The sequence below is a fragment of the Batrachochytrium dendrobatidis genome (genome assembly GCF_000203795.2).
Source record: "Batrachochytrium dendrobatidis JAM81 unplaced genomic scaffold BATDEscaffold_8, whole genome shotgun sequence".
In the NCBI taxonomy this organism is placed as follows: Eukaryota; Fungi; Chytridiomycota; class Chytridiomycetes; order Rhizophydiales; genus Batrachochytrium; species Batrachochytrium dendrobatidis.
In genome coordinates, this window is record NW_006281106.1 from 821,410 (window position 1) to 843,681 (window position 22,272).

The 22,272-nt window shown below is 40.2% G+C and overlaps 10 protein-coding genes across 10 annotated transcripts; 5 read left to right on the forward strand and 5 right to left on the reverse strand.

The window, feature by feature from the left end:
• Positions 1-686: 686 nt before the first annotated feature.
• Positions 687-3,446, reverse strand: BATDEDRAFT_35434 (uncharacterized protein; the record flags this gene model as incomplete). The annotated part of the gene is made up of 5 exons (XM_006679935.1): positions 687-1,268; positions 1,390-2,196; positions 2,286-2,495; positions 2,671-3,175; positions 3,351-3,446. The coding sequence occupies 5 exons, from the start codon at positions 3,444-3,446 to the stop codon at positions 1,204-1,206; spliced, it is 1,683 nt and encodes a 560-aa protein (XP_006679998.1). The 3' UTR covers positions 687-1,203.
• Positions 3,447-3,995: 549 nt separating this feature from the next.
• Positions 3,996-5,641, forward strand: BATDEDRAFT_35435 (uncharacterized protein; the record flags this gene model as incomplete). The annotated part of the gene is made up of 6 exons (XM_006679936.1): positions 3,996-4,086; positions 4,185-4,232; positions 4,319-4,347; positions 4,619-4,732; positions 4,787-5,006; positions 5,068-5,641. The coding sequence occupies 6 exons, from the start codon at positions 3,996-3,998 to the stop codon at positions 5,619-5,621; spliced, it is 1,056 nt and encodes a 351-aa protein (XP_006679999.1). The 3' UTR covers positions 5,622-5,641.
• A 270-nt stretch (positions 5,642-5,911) lies between these two features.
• Positions 5,912-7,272, forward strand: BATDEDRAFT_30281 (uncharacterized protein; the record flags this gene model as incomplete). Its single annotated transcript, XM_006679892.1, has 6 exons — positions 5,912-5,989; positions 6,151-6,312; positions 6,409-6,433; positions 6,500-6,544; positions 6,587-6,934; positions 7,031-7,272. The coding sequence occupies 6 exons, from the start codon at positions 5,912-5,914 to the stop codon at positions 7,270-7,272; spliced, it is 900 nt and encodes a 299-aa protein (XP_006679955.1).
• A 515-nt stretch (positions 7,273-7,787) lies between these two features.
• BATDEDRAFT_33407 (TOR complex subunit LST8) lies at positions 7,788-9,340 on the reverse strand (the record flags this gene model as incomplete). The annotated part of the gene is made up of 7 exons (XM_006679905.1): positions 7,788-7,953; positions 8,066-8,211; positions 8,294-8,436; positions 8,505-8,730; positions 8,818-8,980; positions 9,094-9,142; positions 9,227-9,340. 7 exons carry the CDS (start codon positions 9,338-9,340, stop codon positions 7,835-7,837), a joined length of 960 nt encoding a protein of 319 aa, XP_006679968.1. The 3' UTR covers positions 7,788-7,834.
• A 443-nt stretch (positions 9,341-9,783) lies between these two features.
• BATDEDRAFT_35437 (uncharacterized protein) lies at positions 9,784-11,172 on the forward strand (the record flags this gene model as incomplete). Its single annotated transcript, XM_006679937.1, has 6 exons — positions 9,784-10,062; positions 10,181-10,288; positions 10,370-10,396; positions 10,453-10,537; positions 10,615-10,741; positions 10,837-11,172. The coding sequence occupies exons 1-6, from the start codon at positions 9,795-9,797 to the stop codon at positions 11,170-11,172; spliced, it is 951 nt and encodes a 316-aa protein (XP_006680000.1). The 5' UTR covers positions 9,784-9,794.
• Positions 11,173-11,258: 86 nt separating this feature from the next.
• BATDEDRAFT_25945 (uncharacterized protein) lies at positions 11,259-12,215 on the reverse strand (the record flags this gene model as incomplete). Its single annotated transcript, XM_006679852.1, has 6 exons — positions 11,259-11,309; positions 11,383-11,481; positions 11,578-11,679; positions 11,752-11,779; positions 11,874-11,956; positions 12,150-12,215. 6 exons carry the CDS (start codon positions 12,213-12,215, stop codon positions 11,259-11,261), a joined length of 429 nt encoding a protein of 142 aa, XP_006679915.1.
• Positions 12,216-12,448: 233 nt separating this feature from the next.
• BATDEDRAFT_89609 (uncharacterized protein) lies at positions 12,449-13,164 on the reverse strand. Its single transcript, XM_006680131.1, has 2 exons — positions 13,039-13,164; positions 12,449-12,846 (listed from the first exon to the last, which is right to left on the reverse strand). Exons 1-2 carry the CDS (start codon positions 13,158-13,160, stop codon positions 12,636-12,638), a joined length of 333 nt encoding a protein of 110 aa, XP_006680194.1. The 5' UTR covers positions 13,161-13,164; the 3' UTR covers positions 12,449-12,635.
• A 1,117-nt stretch (positions 13,165-14,281) lies between these two features.
• BATDEDRAFT_12187 (uncharacterized protein) lies at positions 14,282-16,191 on the forward strand (the record flags this gene model as incomplete). Its single annotated transcript, XM_006679715.1, has 5 exons — positions 14,282-14,683; positions 14,759-14,842; positions 15,348-15,432; positions 15,522-15,605; positions 15,728-16,191. Coding segments are annotated over 5 exons (1,119 nt in total), but the record flags the coding sequence as incomplete, so codon positions are not given.
• Positions 16,192-18,555: 2,364 nt separating this feature from the next.
• Positions 18,556-20,354, reverse strand: BATDEDRAFT_25948 (uncharacterized protein; the record flags this gene model as incomplete). Its single annotated transcript, XM_006679853.1, has 7 exons — positions 18,556-18,929; positions 19,042-19,122; positions 19,193-19,316; positions 19,388-19,570; positions 19,650-20,021; positions 20,134-20,166; positions 20,268-20,354. The coding sequence occupies 7 exons, from the start codon at positions 20,352-20,354 to the stop codon at positions 18,556-18,558; spliced, it is 1,254 nt and encodes a 417-aa protein (XP_006679916.1).
• Positions 20,355-20,910: 556 nt separating this feature from the next.
• BATDEDRAFT_25949 (uncharacterized protein) lies at positions 20,911-22,171 on the forward strand (the record flags this gene model as incomplete). Its single annotated transcript, XM_006679854.1, has 3 exons — positions 20,911-20,922; positions 21,722-21,852; positions 21,940-22,171. 3 exons carry the CDS (start codon positions 20,911-20,913, stop codon positions 22,169-22,171), a joined length of 375 nt encoding a protein of 124 aa, XP_006679917.1.
• Positions 22,172-22,272: the final 101 nt, after the last annotated feature.

Genomic DNA, 22,272 nt, shown 5'->3' on the forward strand with positions numbered 1-22,272 from the left:
AAAATTCAAGAGTTGAAGATGGTTTGTGTAGAATAGCTGTAGATGTTGGAAAAGACTTTAAAAACTCGTTTAGCATGGTGTTGTGGATTAGTCTCGACTACAGAACAATGCATATTTTACAATTTGCACATCAATCAGCACTTACCAAAAATATGCTGTAAATTGAAGGGCTCGGCGAGATAAAAAGCAGCTGATTTCAACAGTGGCAGTACAATTGGTGGAGTAGCGATATAATACGTAAAGGATTTGGATTGGTAGGCGAATAACCTGCTAGTTGATAAAGCTCTTGCGAGATTAAAGTGTCGGCTCAACACTAGGCGCATGAAATAGGAAAACACTTGGTAGTAATATAAATTACGGCAAGTTAGGAAAGTTTTGAAACCTCACATTGACGACAGTGCATCCATCAAGCTCATGGCTCAACACAGTAGGTGGATAAATTGATGGTGCAGCAGCGAGAATAATTGTTCTTGTATGCCATTCAGCCACTAAAAGCGCAGCTGCCTTTCAAGACAAATCAACCCCTCATCAAAAGGAAGCATAACCCTGATAGTCACTAATAGCTGAGCTGTCGAGTAGCTCAATAGACTCGGGATAGTAGTGCTTATCTATTGCATTACGAAACAGCCACTAGGAATTAAATGGCAATCCACTCAAACATGCTTTCACCAAAGCCTTGGTAATTCATTTTACAACCCATTCGTAGATTTAATGCCTATACTCTTCAAATACATTCAATAGACTGCATTCAACTTTTGTAGTTTTGGTCATCCAAACAACATTCCTTCGATCACTTCAAGTACACTATGAGCCTGCTTTCACCATCATACATGTCAATACTGTCATTTCCACAGTTGCTATCTTGAATCATTCGTACGTTTATCCGCTTTGTGTAGATGGCTTCTCATGCAAGCAAGAAAATCATACACCTTGCACACCGCCTCAGTTTGCTGATTCAGTTTAATTCTCCCGAGCCTGCGTGTAGATCTGCAACCCGAGTGTGATTAGACAGTCCGAATACATCAAATTTTAAACTACACATCATTGGCTATTCAACACTTGCAATCATCCATCATCACCAACGGATTGCTTCAAAGTCAAGAATCAACACCAACTCGCAATAGACACCATTTAAAATCAACACATGTTCATTGTAAAATCAGTCGACACCACAAAAAGTCAAGGTTTGAGAAAATCAAAGCATCATATTTGAGAAATAGCCTGCTGAGTAGTCACTGCCTCGGAGTTTAAAGATTGAGCAGATACATCTAAACCATCAAGCGGCATTGTAAAGCATTAGAATCAGCAATGTTGGAGTTTCACAATATGCAGTACTAAACAGGATATGTAACCGTCATACAAACAAAATCCCAGTCTATAGTCACTCACAAGGTTTTTGAATGCCATAGCCACTGGATTTGGAAATACCTTGGGAGACGGAATTGGGTTTGCTTGAACCAAGAGCATGTGTAGATGCTTTCTTGCGGAGAAAATCCTGATGGGCTGTAGTGGTTTTGAATGCTGGATCAGCTGCCACATCGCGGCCTTCCGCCGCTGGTGGAACAATAGCATCTTTTCGAGAGAGTCCAAAGTTACCAACCGACTTTGACGTGCGTAGGGGTGTTTTCTTACCAGCATCAGCAATAGAAGCACTAACGCGAGTTTGAGTGGGTCGTCGAAATATGGCAGGAATGCTCGACTTGGATGCAGCGCTTACTTCAGCCACATTGGTCATGAAAGGAGTAGATTTAGAAGCAGATGGTTTCACTGTGCCATGACAGGTGGCGGACATTGATTGAGATGGGGCATTGAAGGTTCCAGAAGCAGTGCGAGACCCTGCCGACTCGGGCTTTGAATTAGTAACTGAATGACCTTTGGTTGCAACACTAGTAGAATTCAAGGTAGCATTAACGTTTTTGGGTCGTTTTTTAACAATAGATCCAGTGGATGACAAGGGAATAGAACGATCAGAGAGCCCGGCACTATCCTTTTCTTTATTATGAATTGACGTGCGTGAGATTGGCTGACGCGACAAGGTAGGACGAACGGTTGTGGATGTCGCTGATTTTGAAGAGACTGCACGAGATTCAGTCAATCGAGCCTCCACTAATCTCGATACAAGTGACTCGATATTTTCATCTATGCCCAAGTTTGTAGATCTCAAATCCTTATCCGCGACATTCTCATTAAATCGCTCTATTTGATGGCACGTAAAAAGTAGGATTAAATCAAAAGTTACAATGCTATCAGGTCAATTCAACCAAGACTAAAATCAACAGCATTACCCTGCTTTGCTCTCATAAATTTAAGGACCGCACCAAGTGGAAGCGATAGCGTCTGCAGTGAGGGCAAAGTGATATCCTTGATAACATCCCACTCAAGCAACTCTTCTTTTTCAAACACAGGCACAAGAGATCCCAAATTTTTGCGATCAAGCCACTCCACGACCGTCTCGGATTCCATCAGATTATCAGCAGTTGGGGATATTTGTATGGCTACATAGATGATTAAACAGTATAGATTAATATACATTAAAATGGCATGCTAGTTGTTACGAATTGCTAGAATCAGCTGTCAGAGTGGAGTTTCATATTGCTCATTTCGTAAAACTCCATCTTGAATCAAGGTGAAACAGATGATATCAAGATCTACTAGAGCAAGCCAGATTACCTTTGGAAACCGACTGATCCGCAGTCAAAGCCGCGGTCTGGATATCAGTCATTATAGGATCTACCTGATTGAGAGAGGAAACCGATTCTTGACGGGAATGGGCAAGATCTGCAACTTCCGACTCCATATCTGTGGCCTGATGGCTTTCAATGAACCTTGCATCATCGGCCTCCATTAGATAGGCCTCTGACTCAGTGTCAGCCATCACGAGGCTTTCTTCTAGTTGTTCGGATGTTACATCAGCACGAGTATCTACAACAACAGTATTGTCGCCTGTTTCGTCGTCAAACGGATCGGCAGTATAGGTGGTATCGGCAATATTTGAGGACACAGTATCTACCAAAACAGATGCATCCTCCAGTTCCTCGTTTCCCTCTTCTGACTCGTCAACAGAAACATTGTTGGCATCTGGAGAAGTAGTAGAAGAAACATGAGCAGATGTATGTTGCTCGTTACTAGCGTTGCTGGCATGATGAGCTTTGAGAGCCTTGATACAGTCGGCTCGCTATCACAAACATGGCAAAAAGTTAGCATATTAATGCCTTGTATTTTTCCAGTGGTTTATAAATTAGATGTAACAGTGCATCACAGTAGATTGGGTTATGGCTCGCCAATATAAAGCGAGTTGGATTATTTATTGGACAATCACTGGTTTGTAGCACAGGTGGAACAGTGCAAACCTTTTTCTTTGCATATCCAGTAATGCCAGCATTCTTTAGTAATTCAATAGCCTCACTCCTAGAGAAACGGTCATAGTCCACAGCGTTTACTTCCATTTGTTGATATCGGTATAAAACGTCGAGATGGCAAAATTGTAACGAATATTCGGACCATTTAATGAGGCCTTTCACAGCCGTATTCACGCAAAATGGACCACTAAATAAGAGTGTCTAACCAACTGCTAGTCTCACGGCATGATTGTTGTCAATGTTCTGGACACTGTGTTCTCTAAACTCTATAAAGCTGACTGGTCTTCTGGTCATTGGCATGGCAACGGCATTCGTTCCTAGGATGTGCAATCTTTCTCTTGAACTAGAGCGCGAATGTACGAGTTTTTGGGATACAAAAATGAGGTTGTACAGAGTTGTATTGAAAACAGCTGAGCTCAACATCTGAATTGCCATGTATGGCTATGTCAAAAGTGGAGAAAGAACAGGCTCAAACCTAGTGTGTGTATCATATGGACGGTATGTTTTGAAGAATTGAAAGTGTCGATTCAATGTGTAGTAGGAAAGCGAAGCGACTATTTAAGCATTGTTTATTCCAAAGCAATCACAAATACAAAAGGTTTCCCATTTTACGTGAAATACGACTGAACATTCAGTATGACTATATCCTCCACAACTAAGCGTGTTCTGTGTTTTGGATCGATCAATATCGATGATGTATTTACCGTACCAGATATTGCAAAGCCAGGTATGGATGATTGTCACTAATACTTGATTGCATTCATCAGTCTATTACTTGCATTGTGGAATAAAAGACCAACACTAGTTTGACGTTGACCTAAACAGGAGAGACCATTTCATGTTCGGATTACAAAATGCTTCCAGGCGGAAAAGGTAATTGTTTCATGTTTTTGCATACTCCAACACTACATTTTGACCAATCGCTAATCTACTGTTTTGGCTGCATTCAACTTTATCAGGTGCCAACCAAAGTGTTGCTCTGGCCAAGGTATGTTTTATCCTACACCATCACCAATAAGTTGTCTCGAACTGATGGGTGATTCAAAATATCTCTATTATTGATTTGGCTGTGTTTGGAGCATTCAGCCTTGAAGTGCATGACCGATTGCTTAAAAAACAGCAGTTTTGGTCACCCTGTTTACAATGTCCCATGATCACTCCCTGTTGAGTTTGTTGGGTGTGGACAGATATAGTTGGTGGTGGTGCTGATAAGCTTCGCAGGAACTCTTTTAATCTCATTGCTGGTTTTTAAACATTAGGCCGGAACATCTGTCGTTCACGGAGGTAAAATTGGAAAGGATGGTCAGTGGGTACTCGATCTTATGAAAGACTATGGTGTCGATACATCCATGGTGGTTGTTGATCACAACGCTGTAAGTTTATCTTGTATAGTAATTTCCATAAATTAAAACTGTCTGTTGACCAAGGGTACCAATGAATCTAGTTTACTGGACGTGCTATTATCCAAGGTTTCACAGGCCTCGCACGATAATACGATTGTGCTGAATCCTGGCGCAAACCATCAAATCACTGCTCAAGATATCGACAAGGTCTTGTCCCAGTTCAAATCAAGAGACTTTGTTATTCTTCAGAATGAACTCAACTCTGATGCTACCTTGTATTTGCTGAAATCTTGCAGTGCCAAGGGTAATTGATATTTGCATTTCATAGAACCAGTAATGGTTGCTAACAATGTGTTGACTGTTAGGCATGGTGGTATGCTTGAATCCGGCTCCCTGTCCCAAGAATCTTGCGTCCGTGCTGCCACTGGAACTTGTTGATATCCTGATTCTGAACGAGTCCGAATCTGAGTCACTTGTGTGTCAACTTTCCACCTCGAACGTCAATCAAAAAAAATGCAATGATCCTGCCACTATCTGTGAGATCGTCCTTACCTCGTATCCTGGTCTCTCTGTCATGGTCATCACGTTGGGTGAGCGTGGGCTTGTTGCTGGTGCTCGCTTGCATAATGGTGCAGCACCCACTATTCAAAGCGTGCCCATCACTCGCAGTGTCAAGGTTCAGGATACCACTGGTGCGGGAGATACTTTTGTGGGTTTCATGTGCGGTCATCTCATTTCCAACATCAGCTTATCGTCAGACCAAACGCATTCCAAAACCGACATCTTGACCGCAATCAGCGCTCAGCCTAATCTTTTGGAGATGAGTCTTCAAACTGGTATTCTTGCGTCCGGAGTGTGTTGCGAACACAGTGGTGCAATGATCGCTATTCCAACTAAATCTGAACTAATGAAACTTTAACTTGCATTAGGTTTATTCATATCGCTCTTGTTTTGATTTCAATGAGACTATTAACCTATAAAAACACAATAACTCGTTTGAATCCAGATAAAGCAAACCATTACATTCTGAGTTTGAAAATTGATAGAACACTGTGTTCATGTAAAACAAACCACTGAATAAAAAGTCGGCAAGACCAAGTCTATTTATATCCAACAGATTGTTGCAGTGTATACTACACGTGACTATGTTTCTGTTTATTGCTATGTTTATGCCAACAGTATTTTCTATTACAGTCATATTCACGTAAAATGAATTCAGAAAAATCCAAACCAACCAAATCTGCTCTCAAGTCATTTTTGTCTGGGGCATGTGGAGGGTTGACTCTGGTAAATAGCAATGATAGGATCAGCTTTGTTTGAAACAATTTAATTCCAACTGAGCAATACTACTTGGAATGGTGTTTTTAACTCAAAGTGCACCGACTTTGATCAATTTGCCAACCATTTGCTTTGACTCGAATTGATCTAATGCAAAACTATGATGACAGGTTTCAGTTGCACATCCATTTGACTTGATCAAGGTGCGAATGCAAACAGCAGGACCCAATGCTCCCTCTATGTCTACGTTTCAGGCTGTCAAAAAAATTGTTGCTGCAGATGGCCTTTTAGGCTTATATCGAGGAGTCACTCCAGTTCTGCTGGGCACACCAGTTGAGTAGTCTTGCCATATTTCAACAATGTTTTGGTGATGAGTGCCTATCGGTAACTGGCTGGATGCTAACGGTTTGATATTTTGGTACAACTAGCCAGTACTGGCTACTAATTTTTGGGGTAAGCTGATATGTTTGCCAAATACTAAATGACTGGAAAATGCAAGTTTAAACTCATTTTAAATAGCCTATTTTTTGTGCCAACAAATCGTGTTTGACCTTACTGGCGGTGGTCATCGATATAGCCAACTCAATAAACAAGCCACCAATTCAGATTCCATCGTAAATCAGCTTTCACTCAATCAGATCGGCATGGCAGGTGCCTTGGCGGCTATCCCAACATCTATCTTGCTAGGACCAGCCGAGCAACTCAAAATTCGATTGCAAATTCAAAAAACATCGATGCAATCTGGGTCAGTCAAACGTCAAGGAGTAACAAGTATTATGCGAGATATTATACGGGAGGGTGGTGTTAAAGCTATTTTTCGTGGCACAGGGTTTACGATTCTAAGAGATACGCCCGGAAGTTATTTTTATTTTCTAGTATATGAAGGACTCAAACGGTGTTTTAAGCGTGATGATTCAGACTATGTTCATCCTGCTGCTGTTATGCTTTGTGGAGGTAAGTTTTATACATTGCCGTAAACTCTCACATCAAGTATAAATTTGTAGTGTCAATATTGTATTCATTTTTGGATCTAAATATTGCTCAACTCAGGTGCTGCTGGTATGGTCAACTGGATCATTGCAATTCCAGTGGATACAGTTAAATCTAGACTGCAATCGGCTGCTGCATGCGATGCATCTGTGAAAAAAATAGTGGGTAAACTGTTGGCAGAAAGTGGTCCAGCTGGATTTTTTAAAGGACTGGGTCCGACTCTTCTCCGTGCTTTCCCTGCCTCTGCTGCTTTCTTTTTTGGTGTTGAAACCAGTAGTCAATTTATGGACCGATATTTTTAATGGGATTTCAACTCATCTCTTTTATTTCTTTGAGGTTTCACTGCCGTATTCACGTAAAATGAAATATTGAATAAGCGTCAGTATAATAAACAGCCATTGTCATAAAATGATGGGGTTAATCTGCTGAACTACGTTACGACATTTGAGCCACCTACGGTTGGTGAAAAGGCATGAGAATCGAGAGAAAATAAAGAGATTGCAACCATCACCATCAGTGTATATCATGTATTTGAAAAGTGCTTGTATGACTTTATTTAACCCAACACCCATCCCATTTAAACAACATCCCATTCCATAAATCAACTCTTCAATTCGGTGATTTACCAATCGTTCAACAACCGGTGCGCAGATTAATGGCTCAAATATAGTAAAGAATGAGTGTGTATCAAGCAATCCAAACACTGAGAATGTCAATTTCTAGCAGAAAAACACAATAAATATTTAACCATTGTACACTCCAACCCAAATAGAAAGTCTGCAAGATAAATACATGAAATGCTCTGTTTTACGCAAATACGGTGGCAATTATGATTTTTATTGAAAGCCATGAGAAATGTTAGGATTACATTACACTCACATCGTGAAGTGCGACACATACAACTGCTTTCTGATGGCCATTGTAATGTCGAATTGCATCACCCGACGATAGATCCCACAGTCGAGCAGTATGATCAGACGATCCTACACATATCACATTCAAGTCAAAACAAGCATGATAGATATTAGGTAAATAACTACAAACAACACAATGCAGCACATGGATAAGCAAGTTACAGTGGTTTCAAGAAGATACCTGTGACAAGATAGGCTGAATCGGCAGAAAATGCACAATCCCATACCCATCGCTGATGTCCTTGCAATGTTTTATCAAGACTGAATCGGTATCGACTTGCATCCCAAATCTTAACAGTGTGGTCTGCTGAGCACGTAGCAAGTAGTCTAGTTGATCCAAAGTTAAAATGCCACACGTGCATAGTGTCAAACATTACATTAGCATAAATGCCATAAATATCATAAATACATCGTAATGAGATCTATATCTTGCCTGTTGTCAGGACTAAGTAAACACTTTGTGATGTATTTGTCATGCGCAGACACCTTTGTAAGTGCTTCAAACTCTGTCGTGTCATTTCCTGCTCTGGTTCGCCAAACATAGTAGTTTCCCTAACAGATTTACATTGATTGTTAGTATGTGTGCGTTTGAAAATAAAAGATGCTTTAATAAAGGTTACCTTGTTGTTAGCAGCCACCAAGAGCGATCCATCTGCCGCCATAGTTACTGATCGAACTGGAATATCCTCTTCAGGAACCAACTCATGTGTACAAGAGTTTTCCGCTAGATCCCAAATACGAATGGATCCGTTTTGATCACACGAGACCAACTCGCCTTGGTTAGGATGAATAATAACATCATTGACTGGTGACTTTAGCTCATAGTCACGCTGGATACCGGGTGCTCTGATAAGCCGAAATGCCAATAAAATATCAAAAACAGATCAACAGCTTGATCGAGATCTGTAAAAAGTAAATTTAGTGTCGACTAACCTGACATCAAAAACCTTGATCGTTCCATCCTCACTTCCAGTAACAATCCAACGCCCAGCAGACTGAAATGCAATGGATGTAATATTTCCAGTATGACCTTCAAATGTCATGGCGGGACTTGGATTGTTTGACTGTATATCATATAAACGGACATTTGGATTTCCTGTTTTTATTCCCAAAACAATAGATCCAACATTACAGACATGTATTAGTACGAGTTTAAAGCCATCTATACTCATAATACAACACATTGATGGCCATGGTGTGGTAAATTACCTGCAGCTGCCAAGAAACGCTTATCTGGCGAGATGGCAAGTCTGTTGACCTAAAATGCATTTTAGACGAGCTAAATGTGAATATATTAAGACGCAGCGAGTACATGAATACACTGGAAGAGAGTACAACCCACCGAATCCGAGTGCTGGATTGTTCGTAGACAAATCCCACTAAGTGCTTCCCAAAACCGAATAGTGTGGTCGTATCCAGCAGTAGCAAGCACAACCTCTGTTACAGGAGCCTGCATACTATCATTATATTGAGGATGTTGCTGCGGCAGAGGTCCCTGCTGATTATGCTGAGGAGGTTGCTGTTGCGGAGGATGCATTACGAAATAACAGCTATTTAGAAAGGGTCGATTTGCTACTAAAATCTGTAAATCAAGTTGAAATCAAACCAACTTATTATCTGTAGTTGCAATCTGATGATAAAACCCAGTTTGAACATAAACCAATCGTATTCGTTAATATGGATTGAACATTATAAATCAAATGAAGAATGAGTTGAATTCATGCTATAAATGCTAGTCTATGCAATACTTGAGTCAGTGTAGTGCATAAACTAGTCACTGCCAGTAGTGATTCCAAGATCGCAGTTGGTTTCGTTTATTCATAAGAATTTCCAAATAGTCGACTGCGGAGTGTTATTTAAAGTTCAAGCATGCATTGAACTTGCACCATCGCAAGCAAAGCAACTTTGGAATGAACGGCGATCTAGCTAGCAATATGAAAACTAGTGTGCCTATACTGACACTTTCTGCTGAAGCTTGTCCTCCTGTTCCTGAAGGCTATCCATACAATGGTTTGACAGATGAACAACGACAGCTTGTAGATCGTTTAGCAAAACATGCTCCTACACTCTTTGACACTAATGGCACTCCAGAGCAACAGGCCAAAGAAGCCAAGTGGACAAACGCTGTTTGTCTAATTCGCTATCTCAAGGCAACCAAGTGGGATTATGATCTTGCTGGTAAGGTTCCTTTCAAACTCATTGCACACTGCTGGAAATGCAGCCATTAGTTTCTGGATGATCCAATCTCATGGGTGTTCATGGTTGAGCATTTGCTAATGGTGTTTTGATCAACTAGTCACTCGATTGTCTGCTACTTTGGCATGGCGCAGAGAATACAAACCAGACGAGATCACTGCAGATGAAGTCGCTCCCGAAGCACAAACCGGCAAAGAGTATCTTTGTGGTATGTCTCCAGCTAAACATTGTTTATTTTATGTCATGAGTATGGAGATCATAACTCTTGGTTTTTGGTAATATTTTGTAGGGTTCGATAAGCTTGGACGTCCAATTAGTAAGTTTAACCAACGTTTGTGTCTAATCTGTCTATCCATCTAACTTTGTAATCAGTATATCTTGTTCCTTCGAGAGAAAATACAAAGACATACGACCGGCAACTCCGATTTGTAGCTTATAACATTGAAAAGGCAATCCTGTAAGTCCGCCTCAAAAGTAAATACTTTATTATTGTCATATTCACGCTGAATTCTACAAATTCCAATTCCTTTATAGAGCAATGCCATATGGAGTTCAAAGTATTTGCATGGTTGTGGATTACGAAAACATCAGCATGTCTACTGCACCTCCTCTTTCAGTCACTCGTCGCTTCCTTCAAATCCTTGGTGATCATTATCCAGAGGTAGATGACTGCTGCTCTGTTTAAATCGTTTGTAAAACTATATTCTTGTGCCATGTCATGACCAACTGAAATGCAATTCGCTTGTAAAACTCTAGCACCTTGGTACGTCGTTTATTATCAATCCAAGTTGGTACCTCTCTGTTCTTTTCAGAATCATTACTCCTTTTATGGATCCTGTAACACGATCCAAGTTGCATATGTGCAACCTTAAAGCATTAATAGCACAAGAGCGTTCTGGAAAAGATGCATCCAATACTGCAGCCGCCGGAAAACCGACTGAAGGCACTGGAGGGTGGACAGACATTCGTCACTACATCTCAAAAGACAATCTTGTCTCAGAGTATGGCGGCGAGTATAACTTTGAATGGAATTTTGAAACCTATTGGTCTGCTTTAAGCTCGTTAAAACCTGGAAATGTTGATACACACTAGTGATCACTGTCATGATTGACTTTTTGAACCGGTAGGAATAAAGCTAAATCCAATTTTAGTAATTTCATATATTTTCCAATTCAACTTTAAAGATCCCAATCTTCCTCGTCCGAGTGCTCATCACGTCGGCGATTGTACTATTTGCAATTCAATAAGAAATATCAGATCACTCAATCCATGCAATTCATGCAAGTGTTTAAAGTAACCAACCGTAATCTTTGTACTAGACTGTTGATGTGTGTTGATTTGTTCCAAAAGATCAATCAGTTGAGATTCGCCAACCTTTCCTCGAATCTGTCCTGTTTGTGCCTACAGAATGTAACGTCGCATCAATAGACTCGACAAGTATATCTGTTTTGCATGAATCCGAGTCAAATCAACTATATCCAAACATTGCATTCATACCATTCTAATTAGCATATCCTCAACCGCTCTGGCCTTGTCGCCTTTAACCATCTTGATACGAGCCAGTCTTTCCCTGGCACCGTTATCCAAGATTTGATAGACCTACACATTAGCAAGTTAACAGTCGGATATCAAATGGCAGATCCCAAGTTTACCAATACTAGTGTTTCTTACCATGTTCCGCCGCATTTCTTCTTGATCGCTGCAGTTATAAGTTGAACATATTATTGTTTGATTAGTTGCTGCCATTGCATATGCCAAAAATCCAACCAACTATCAGGTTGTAAAGTGCCTACTTTTTTTTGGCTTCGGCTGCTGCATCTCCACTACCAGCTCGTTGTTGACCCAAAATAGAAGATAAATCACTTGATTGAGATCCCTAAACAAGACACAGTGTAGTGTTAGTACCTCAACATATGTGCACTAGTCTGTTCAGTTGGTAACTGTTGGCTTGGAAATAGAAGCCAAAGGAACGTTATGCTCGAGTGTAGAGCATGGTCCAAGATAAGCCAAACAGCAATACCACTGACAAGACAGAAACAGTAGAATTCTTTCAAGTGATATAAACCTACTCCGCTTTGGGCTTTCATCTCTGCCATACGGCGAGCACGAATAGCAGCAAGCTCACTGTCCTCCATGTACTTGATTGCTTGAAGATTTCGATTTCAGTCGTATTCACGTAGAACACGATAAAAGTGCAAACGGAAAGAAAGACTTTGATTCAAAACTATAATTTGTACAAGTTGCGCTTATTGAATAAACAGTCAATTTCTAGTAAGAAAATAGCATTTAATTGTTTATTCCAAATCAATTATTGAAAAATAAACAAGTTTCTCGTTCACACTAAACTCGAATCGTAAAAACATTGCAATCATGCAGACTGAATCCAAACTATTTATTGGGTTTGTCAGAAAGCTATATGCAAATGTATTGATAATAACATTGTTTAGAGATATCAACACTTTTATCAATTACACATGTCGTCACTACTGCTGCTGAATCAAAAGTCAATGTGCCATCTTGCTCGAAATAAAGGTTTAAACACACCATTCATTAGACTATGCGACAGTATTGGCTCCCTGTCCGCCAACTTGAGTCCATCGATGATTGCATTCACAACACGCAAAGAATAGCTTCATCGTAGCGTCAGCTCCTTTTGACCGAGATTGAAAAAAGACTGCTTCCATATGTGAGCATTTTGGACATTCTGTTTTAGATCGAGGAAATGTTGGATCGCTCTTGAGATCGATCACTACCAGTGTTTGTTCTCTGATTATATAATGGATCAGCGAACAGAATCCAAAATATCAATAAAGATACAACTTTATAGATCTTGCAATATGCAAAAGAAACTAGCGACAATCTTAGAAAACCCGAAAGATGATTGCTAGATCTGATATAGTAGAAAGAATGCGGCAGCTTTAAACCGTCTAAAACAACAGTAAAGACCAAGGTTCTTACAATGGGATATGTGAGATAGTATGGCTATATACGCATGTATTGTCCGCTTCTTCGACATGGGTACAGTTTCGACAAGCAAACAAAAGCTTCCTTTCTCTTCGGTCTTCCTTTGGATAAAGCATATTAAAACTGAATGGCCAAATGAAACGGGATTCAAACGTTGATGAATATAACGGTAAAAATGCACATCAGGTAGAAATAGTAAGTATCAATGTATATTACTCTGGGTGTTTAAACTAAATCAAATCAGTATCGATGCTTCAAGTTGAGTGTTCAGAAACTGCAGTAACTATTAAATGACAAGTAAATGACGCTAAAAGAAATATTGTCCAATTATGTATCCCACTCTATCATTTTCCATATAAATAAAGATTCAAGAGTACTGCTCCTGATTTATTTAAACACTTGCCATTCAGAACAGAATCGGACTGTCGCCATGCTTGCCAGTTTCTAGAGTTTGGAGAAAGTTTTCACGCTCTAAAATCCCATATTTTGGGCAAATCAAAAATGGGCAAATTAAAAATTGGGAGTTTTATGCTGCAATGAATGCATGAAGTGAGCAGATTTGATTGTTACAATTGGATCTGCAACAGAAATAGTCGAATAAAATTGTCATTTATCAACAACCAACTGCATTAGACAGTAGTGTTATATTACGACTGTTTTACTTGAGCATTGAGTAGTTTGATTACAAATCTATTTTATTACTGCATACTTGACTCATAACCGTTTAACCCACCCTGAATCTATTAAAGCCGCAATATAGCATTCAACCGAATGAGTTGGATGATTATTTATAGAATATCTGACAGACAGATTGAAATTATAGATTCAAACTATTGAATAGAATTATAGAAATTATAGATTCAAACTATTCAATAGAATTATAGAAATTGTAGATTCAAACTATTCAATAGAATTATAGAAATTGTAGATTCAAACTATTCAATAGAATACTAAATATCATTCATCACCACTGATAATCAACCTCGTGGCGCTGAAAGGGTTGAATTAATATTCGACCCTTAAGGCATATCAATATCATCAGCCACAAACACAGCAAGTCGATATATATTCAAGACTATTCCAGCAAGTTAGTTTGGGATTCACTTTGAATCGCTAGTATTATAACTTGCAGCACTACTTGCCAATCAGTCGGTGAGCGATCGCAAGTCTTGTATATTCCAAGTGACTTGCTGCTGCCATACCACAACTCCTGTTGATTCAGCAGCAATACTAGAACATGTTCTCTAGTCCAGTATCAAAACATACAAGTCGCAAGTCCAGCAGTACCTATGCAACTCCACCACCCTCATCCCCTGCCTCTCCGCTACCGCAGCCATCTTCATTAACAGTTGAATATCCTGTTTCTGCCAGACGAGCCAACTCGGGCGGATATAGTCACAATAGCACTGGTGGTTATCATCGCACTCAACCACAACATAATAGCAACTATAACCAACAACGTAATCAGCAGGTTCCTTCAGCTGCTGTTCCATCTCATCAGAACTCCAGCAGCAGTCGGTCTGCGAATCCAAAAAAACCCCATTCCAGTGCTTTTGGTCCATACACGCTTGGAAAGACTCTTGGAGAAGGCGAGTTTGGCAAAGTTAAACTAGGACAGCATATGGATACTCGCAAAGAGGTATTTGTTGCTGAATATAAGTCTATGAATCAAGTATCAAACATCTTATGTTCTTATTGGCATCCAATTCAATAGGTTGCAGTGAAACTTATTAAAAAAGCATCAATCGACAGTCCTGCCAGACGAGAAAAACTCATTCGGGAAATCAGTCTGCTCAAGGTAGCCATTTCTTGTAGATCCAATATTCTGCATTTCTATTTATCATCATGTCCATATTGTCTTGGCTTATCACTGAAGAAATACCAGTTTTGATATCAATCTCATTTGAACCAAATTGCTCAATGTGATGTGGCTGCTGCAATGGATTGATATTACAGCTGTATTCACGTAAAATATAACATTTATCTTGCAGTGATTGTCACTGTTTTGTTTTGGAATATAAGACATTCGTTGCACTTTCCTACTACAAATCGACTTTAATTGTCAATTCCTCCAAGCACAGTGTCCGTCATACAATCAAACTGGTTTTGGACTGATATAATCACATTTGGTGTAATCATACGTTGTGCGATTGCCAGATTCATGTGTCATCTTTATCATGACACGATCCATCACCCATACCATAGCTGACATGCATATTATCCTTGTTGATTGACACTGTCCACATTAGTAATCATGAATTCAATACAACTGCTAACCTTTTGAACCATGTTTTTATTTCTAGTCCGTCAGTCATCCGCATATTGTTCGATTGCATGAAGTGATTGAAACCGAACATTATATTGGCATGATCATGGACTATGCTTCGGGTAATATGAGCATTTTACACATGCATTTGGCTTAATGCAAGCTTTCGCTGTGGTTGTATCAAGACTAACCTAAGCTATTTTAATTATAGGCGGTGAGCTGTTTGGATATATTTTAAAGCGACGATATTTGAAGGAAAAAGAAGCTAGTGCATTTTTTGCTCAATTGATTTCAGGTATATATGCATCAACCCATATAATGTCATTGTAGAGTTGTAACATGGTGTTGATAGTGCAGTATGGTTACTGAGGTTTATGATTTGAATTCATGTCAACTGATGATTTGTAATCATTATAGGTGTGAGCTATCTGCACAAGAATCTCATTGTACATCGAGATCTGAAACTGGAAAATTTACTGATTGACAGTCACAGAAACATTGTGATTACAGACTTTGGATTTGCAAACACTTTCAACTCTGACTCGAGCAAATTGCTGCAGACATCGTGTGGAAGTCCTTGCTATGCGGCTCCAGAACTTGTCATCAGTGATGGCTATGTTGGCGAGGCAGCTGATATTTGGAGTTGTGGTGTTATTCTATACGCCATGGTATGCGGATACTTACCCTATGATGATGATCCAGCCAATCCCGAAGGTGACAACATCAATCTGCTGTACAAATACATTCTTGAAACCAAACCGGATTATCCGGAATATGTGTCAGAAACTGCTAGAGACCTCATCAGCATGATTCTCGTTCCAGATCCTCGTTACCGTGCAAACATGTCGCAAATCATTAATCACAAATGGCTGCGTTCATACGCGTATATGCTTGATATATCCAGTAACGGACATGCGATAGCTAATGAAACAATACCAGTTCAAAAGGTCCGCGAAACACCACCCCAACAGCAAATCCAGCCAAGTTCTCCAACAGCGTCGCCTTCACAGTCACCATTATCAAAAGCCTCATCGGGGTTGTATATTTCTCCACAGTCATCAGTTTCACACAATACTAACCAAGAAACATTGCAATCGGTGCTCTTGTTTCCACCCCGTTTGGAGTCAATGACGAGCTTGGAAAGCCCTGAGCCATTGGTATCTGCTGTACCAAAGAATACTCATCAGCCGTCAGTGTTGGACATTGTTCAAAAGCGTCAACGACAAGACCATACACATGAAACGATTGCAGTTGAATCCGTACCCGATATCGCATCCGATGGGGTTATTCATCAGATTGATGCAGGAATGGATGCCAGCAAGACTAATGTCAATAGCACGTTGATCACTACACTGCCAACCGCTGAATCATTATCGGTCAACAATGCCGATGCACCAGTTGCCGAGGTTGTTGCGAAACACGATTCTCCCACCAGAGAGTCGAATTCTGTAGACGATAATATGGAATCTGGTCAGGCTTTTAATACTAAACCGTTCAGCGAATCGCTTACTCCAAAACCATCAGTTCAAACAATAGAACAAACTGCGTTTGCAGAAACCAGTGCATATGTTACTCAGAAAGTCATGTCATCTCAAACCACTGCATATGCAACTCCTATCAGTCCCACTAAAATGACATCTGGTTCAGATTCTGTTGCATCCATATCTACTATACCAAAGAATGAGCATAGTTCGTCACCAGTGAGCTTGGTGGATAGTTCGATTGACATTGCTGTAACACCTGATGGATCGATTGACATTGCTGCAGTATCTGATGAACCGATTGCCATTGACAAAGATTTCAACTCTGATATAAACAAGCCAGTACCAGCAAAGCCACATATCAATCTATCACATGTTGTGGATGCATCTAATCATTCAGGCAAGAGTCAGTCATTCGATATCCCTCGTGAAACATCCTCATCGATTATAATTAGAAAAACACCATATCTTGAACCACTGTCCCCTGTCGTGACTGACAATGCACCAAGCGACGAGCAATCTCCAACTGCTCGCAAACTGGTGCAATTCACTGTTGCGGATGAGTCAACCCGGACTAGTTTGCCTGCACCGTTCTCAAACCGTGGAAAGAGTTTTGACTCGCGCCGTTTGACTCAAGCTGAACGGGATATCGAGTCTGGTGCTTCTGTTGGCAAATCTCGTCAGCCATCCTTTTTGAATCAGCGTGTTGGAGCTGCCAATCAAGATGGCAATGATGAATCACACGGGTATGCTGGCCTATCCGCGGTACCACGGGCCTCCATATCATCTCAGTATACAACCAATCCAGGATCTGATTACTCACGTCTCAAAATACACAGTGGACCAATTGATCAGCGCGCATTGAGCTCCAAACCACCACGCGAGCTGATTTCAGATATTTCGGTTGTGCTTGGTAGATTGGGAATGGAGGTTTACAGGGTAGATGGCGAAGATTACAAGCTTCGTGTGGTGCGTCCAAAAGGTGGTGTGCCCACACAATCGCATAACTTTAGACCAGATTTACCCCATCAGTCGAGCAATGACGCTATTGAAAACACTGTATTCACAGGAGTTGCAGTTGCCATTCAGACTGATATGCCATCCAATGAAGCATTGCCAGTGGCTTTTGTTTCTCCCAAGGGGTCAAAAGAAATGAAACGTGGCAGCTCGATCAATATAGTGGGAGGTGAGAACAAGACTAAACATGGCACAAGCAATAGTAATGGTTCGGGTAGTGCTGCGCGTATTGCCAATGTCATTGCATCGTTTCCCATGTCACTTGTTCGTAGATTCCGCTATCTTGCACAATTTGGACCTCGATATGACAAAGGATTTGATGGTCACACTCAGCCAGACTCTATTCCGCCTGCTGGGTTACCGTCAATTTCGTCCAAATCAACCAGCACAGCGGATGATATTGGCGAAGTTCGTTTCTATATATCGCTGCATCGGATCAAAAACTTGCCTGGGCTTGCAGTGGTTGATTTTAAGCGACTTCGTGGCGATATCTGGCAATTTAAGCGGTTGTACAATGAGATTATTCCTCGGCTTTCGCTGCAGGAACAAACATTTGGACTTTTGTGATGTTACACTAGTTTTTGCTAATGTTTGTAATCATTGCACATTGAATGGATTGAGTTATACATTTATTTTCCTCGTTTTATCATTTTACTCTAATGTACTTTATTTTTGGAACTATTTCCAGTCATTGATCCATGCTTGATTCCCACGTCAATGGCAGAAATGAAACACTATATATTGTCTTTATTTTGGCGTCATATGATTAGCTGTTGGTGGGGACATTCCATTCGGGATATGCAGAGTCTTTGCAGAAGAATTGGCCAACATATGTTGCTGATGCTTCATCATCAGCTGTTGCTGTATTCGCTGCTGCTGATCTATACTCCCAGCCGGCACTGTTGCTTCTGCAGCCACATCGCTGATAAGTTGGTGATTGGCTCCATAAAATCCTCTGAAATGGCCAACATAATACTCTACAGCGACCTTGTTGCCAATGTTGAATCGAATGGTTTCGGCCATTTTTCCAAGACTGGTTCCTTCAATTTCGCCCCATCTTAATACGCCTTCGTATTGTTCTGATCCCATATCGTACACATTCAAGATTGTGTGAATTATTTCTGGGTTGTATAAAGCGTGTTGATGGTTAGTAATGAGTGCAGAATACATATATGCAAGTCAATACAGGTGAATACAAGTGAATACAAGTGAATACAGGTGAATACAACATACTATCTCCTATATGCTTTTCAAACTTTAATGTCCGAATGATTCTACGATTGGTATTGTGCAACAGCTGATTGCGGTTATTTCCTATTAAAGTACACAAACATGATGAGCACATGAACAACCAATGAAAATGGGTCGTGTAAATGAGTGTTACCAGCTGAATGATTCAAAGGTCTATCGCTCAGTTCAATTAAAACTTCGCTGTCAGCCATATGCTTTTTACGTCGCCATTCGTCAATAAACGACATTTGCTTGTACTGTGGAAAAAACTCGCGATCCTAATATTTATAGGCCATCCAAAACGTTGGTATTTCAAGTATACAGTCTATATGAAAAACCATGGCTTTACCTTGCTCATCATGAGCATCATGCGATCGTTTTCGAGTTTCTTGGTGCTGACGTCTTCTTCTTCTTCCCATTCACGAATACGTGGCTGTTTCTGAGCTATCCTATTAGCATTGTATGCCTGTGCATTGATTTTACAAAGCACATCGATTGTTGGCTCTAAATACAACGGCTCTTCTACAATTGGCTAAATGGTCCAAAAGTACTCATTGTAAATCAGATATTCCATACGATATCAAGAATTAGTTTGTTTCAAAAGCACTCACTAAAGTTTGAGCCAAAAACTCTACACAGGCCTCTTCTGTCCACACAGTATTTTCTGCAAGTGACTGCTCATAGCCAAACTGCGATACGTCATTCAACAAACTCGTAGCAGTGGGTTTGAGCACAACGCGTTGAGGTTGAATATCACCTCCAGAGCCGGACTGAGCACTGCTGGACATACTGTTATTTAAAGTGTTGTTTGTAGATTGAGCTGCATGGGATGTAGATGCTTGGTGAGAGGTGGATCGAGATGGAGCAGTTCGTCTATGATCATAGAGATCCACTAGCACTCTGCCTCGATCATATGTATTTGGCGGAAGCAAGTGGACAGCTGCTGATGGGATTTCCAATCGATTGATGGAGTCTATGATTGCCTGGATATATATAACGAGTTGAGTATGCAAGTCGTATTCAAAATCCGTTGTGGTCAAGCAGCAGTACTTGATTCTTGTCACCAATATTCAAGTCTAGCAATGAAATTCTTACCCTAAGAGGACCATTGTATTGATATGTATTTTCCTATGTAAAATATCCATACAGCCGAGTCAGCAATACATCAACTGTTGCAATCCAGAATAAGTTTCAAACAGGTTCCAAACAGGTTCCAAAACAAGACTGACACTATCTAGTAAAGTGAAATACGACGGATACAAGTGAAGGGATAATGCCTTGGGTGAATGCTGTTGCGATAGTTGCGGGCCTTCCATTCAATCAACAAGTGTATGTAAATAGACTCGAATATTAATTTCACTTGAATCGAGTTTAAAGGTTTGTTCTTGACTGCACGTCAAACTCGATGAAATCGGCTTGGATTTGCATCGCTTGTTGCCATCAGAATGCTTGCATTTATCAAACATCTGTCATGATTCTTGTCTGGATTTTTATATCATTCTTGTCAAACATCTGCTATTTCTTGCAACTCTTCTCGGCAATTCAATATAATGTATTGCTAGTTTAAAGCATGACTGATTCAAAATACTTGATCAGGTTATGCCAATCTCAAATCACATTGCTTAATGTTTAATATTCATCCCATCACTTGAAGACTAGTACAAATAAATGTTTACAAAATAGTATGGTATTGACCTAAAAGTAATGTAATCCAGTAAATAGTGAGTTCTAGAGGGGATCTCGTTGGGAGGTATGGAGAAATAAACTAAACAAATTTACTTTTTCGAAGTTGGCACTGATAAAAAAAGTATATAATTAGTTGACCATGCTCACTGGACCTCGAAAAATGGCAGCAACTAAACTCTTGTTCATATGCTAGCCGGTGTATGTGGAAATAGAATCAAGTTGTACGCGCTTCAATGCCATCGTTAAGCAATACTAGTGTTGGAATCGCTTTCCACAACCTCACTTAGCAGTGGTGTTTCTTCTGATCCAAGCAGTTTAGTGGATACTTGCTGCTCTGATTGTTGTTGAGGTAGTTTCTTTTGAGTGGGTTTAAACTACGTGTATAATACGATGTTCTACTCATTCGATTGCTTCACTAGCCACATCAATGATATGACTGAGATTGTTGACTCCAGACCAGTATCACATGATATCAACTCTTGTCACGTGTAGTGATTCACTTTCTGGCGATTGGAATGAAATATTGCAATTGGAAAGTTGGTTTGACCTCCACAATTTCAACAGTAGCAATGGTTGGTATTGACTGTGTTCTGTGCATTCCATCCATCCATCCATCCATCCATATGATGATTTGTACATGCATGGAACCATCACATTCATGCAGTAGCTTGCACCTATTTTGTATTCATCTGTTTATGATACTCAACCTGCAACTTAACTATGGTCCAACTCGATTCTCATGCCGGACCTATATATTATTTGGAATTTTCTGCAGACTAGTATGGGTTGGAACTACCACTTTGTTCTGAGACTTTGAGCAATCAGCATGAACATTTTATTTGTCAAATTTCGATAATGCAGGATCAATACTTTTTGCATTCAACAGGACGATCGTATAAATTAACATTATGGATGGATGATGGACGGAATGTGTATTATTATATATGGGAGTGATTGATGAGTCTAACATGTACTGTTTGACAATGATTATATTCAGGTTAAGGCATACGAGCTCCGTACCAAGGATAAAGAAGAACTCACTGCTAAGCTCGCAGATCTTAAGCAGGAGCTTCTATCTCTGCGTGTGCAAAAGATTTCCAATGGAAACTCACCCAAGCATGCCAGAATGTAGGTTAACGAATTTTGTGCAAGGATTGCAAGATATCAAGACAGGATTAGTTTAAAACAGTTGAATCTGACTTTGCAATGGTATAGTGGTAGTGTTCGCAAGTCGATTGCCCGTGTTCTCACGGTCATGAATCAGACCCAGCTTGCTCAACTGCGTCTGTTTTACAAGGACAGAAAGTACCTTCCACTGTTCCTCCGACCCAAGCAGACTCGTGCTATTCGTCGTCGCTTGACTGCCGAAGAGCTTTCTCTCAAGACAGTTCGCCAGAAGAAGAAGGATGCTCACTTTCCCCTTCGCAAGTATGCTGTCAAGGCATAAATAACTGAGATTGAGTCATGTGGGTTTGTTTTGATGCTGCACAGACCACAGCAGTGTTCTTGAAGTCTTAATAAATCGATGTTCAGAATTAGTTTTGTTTG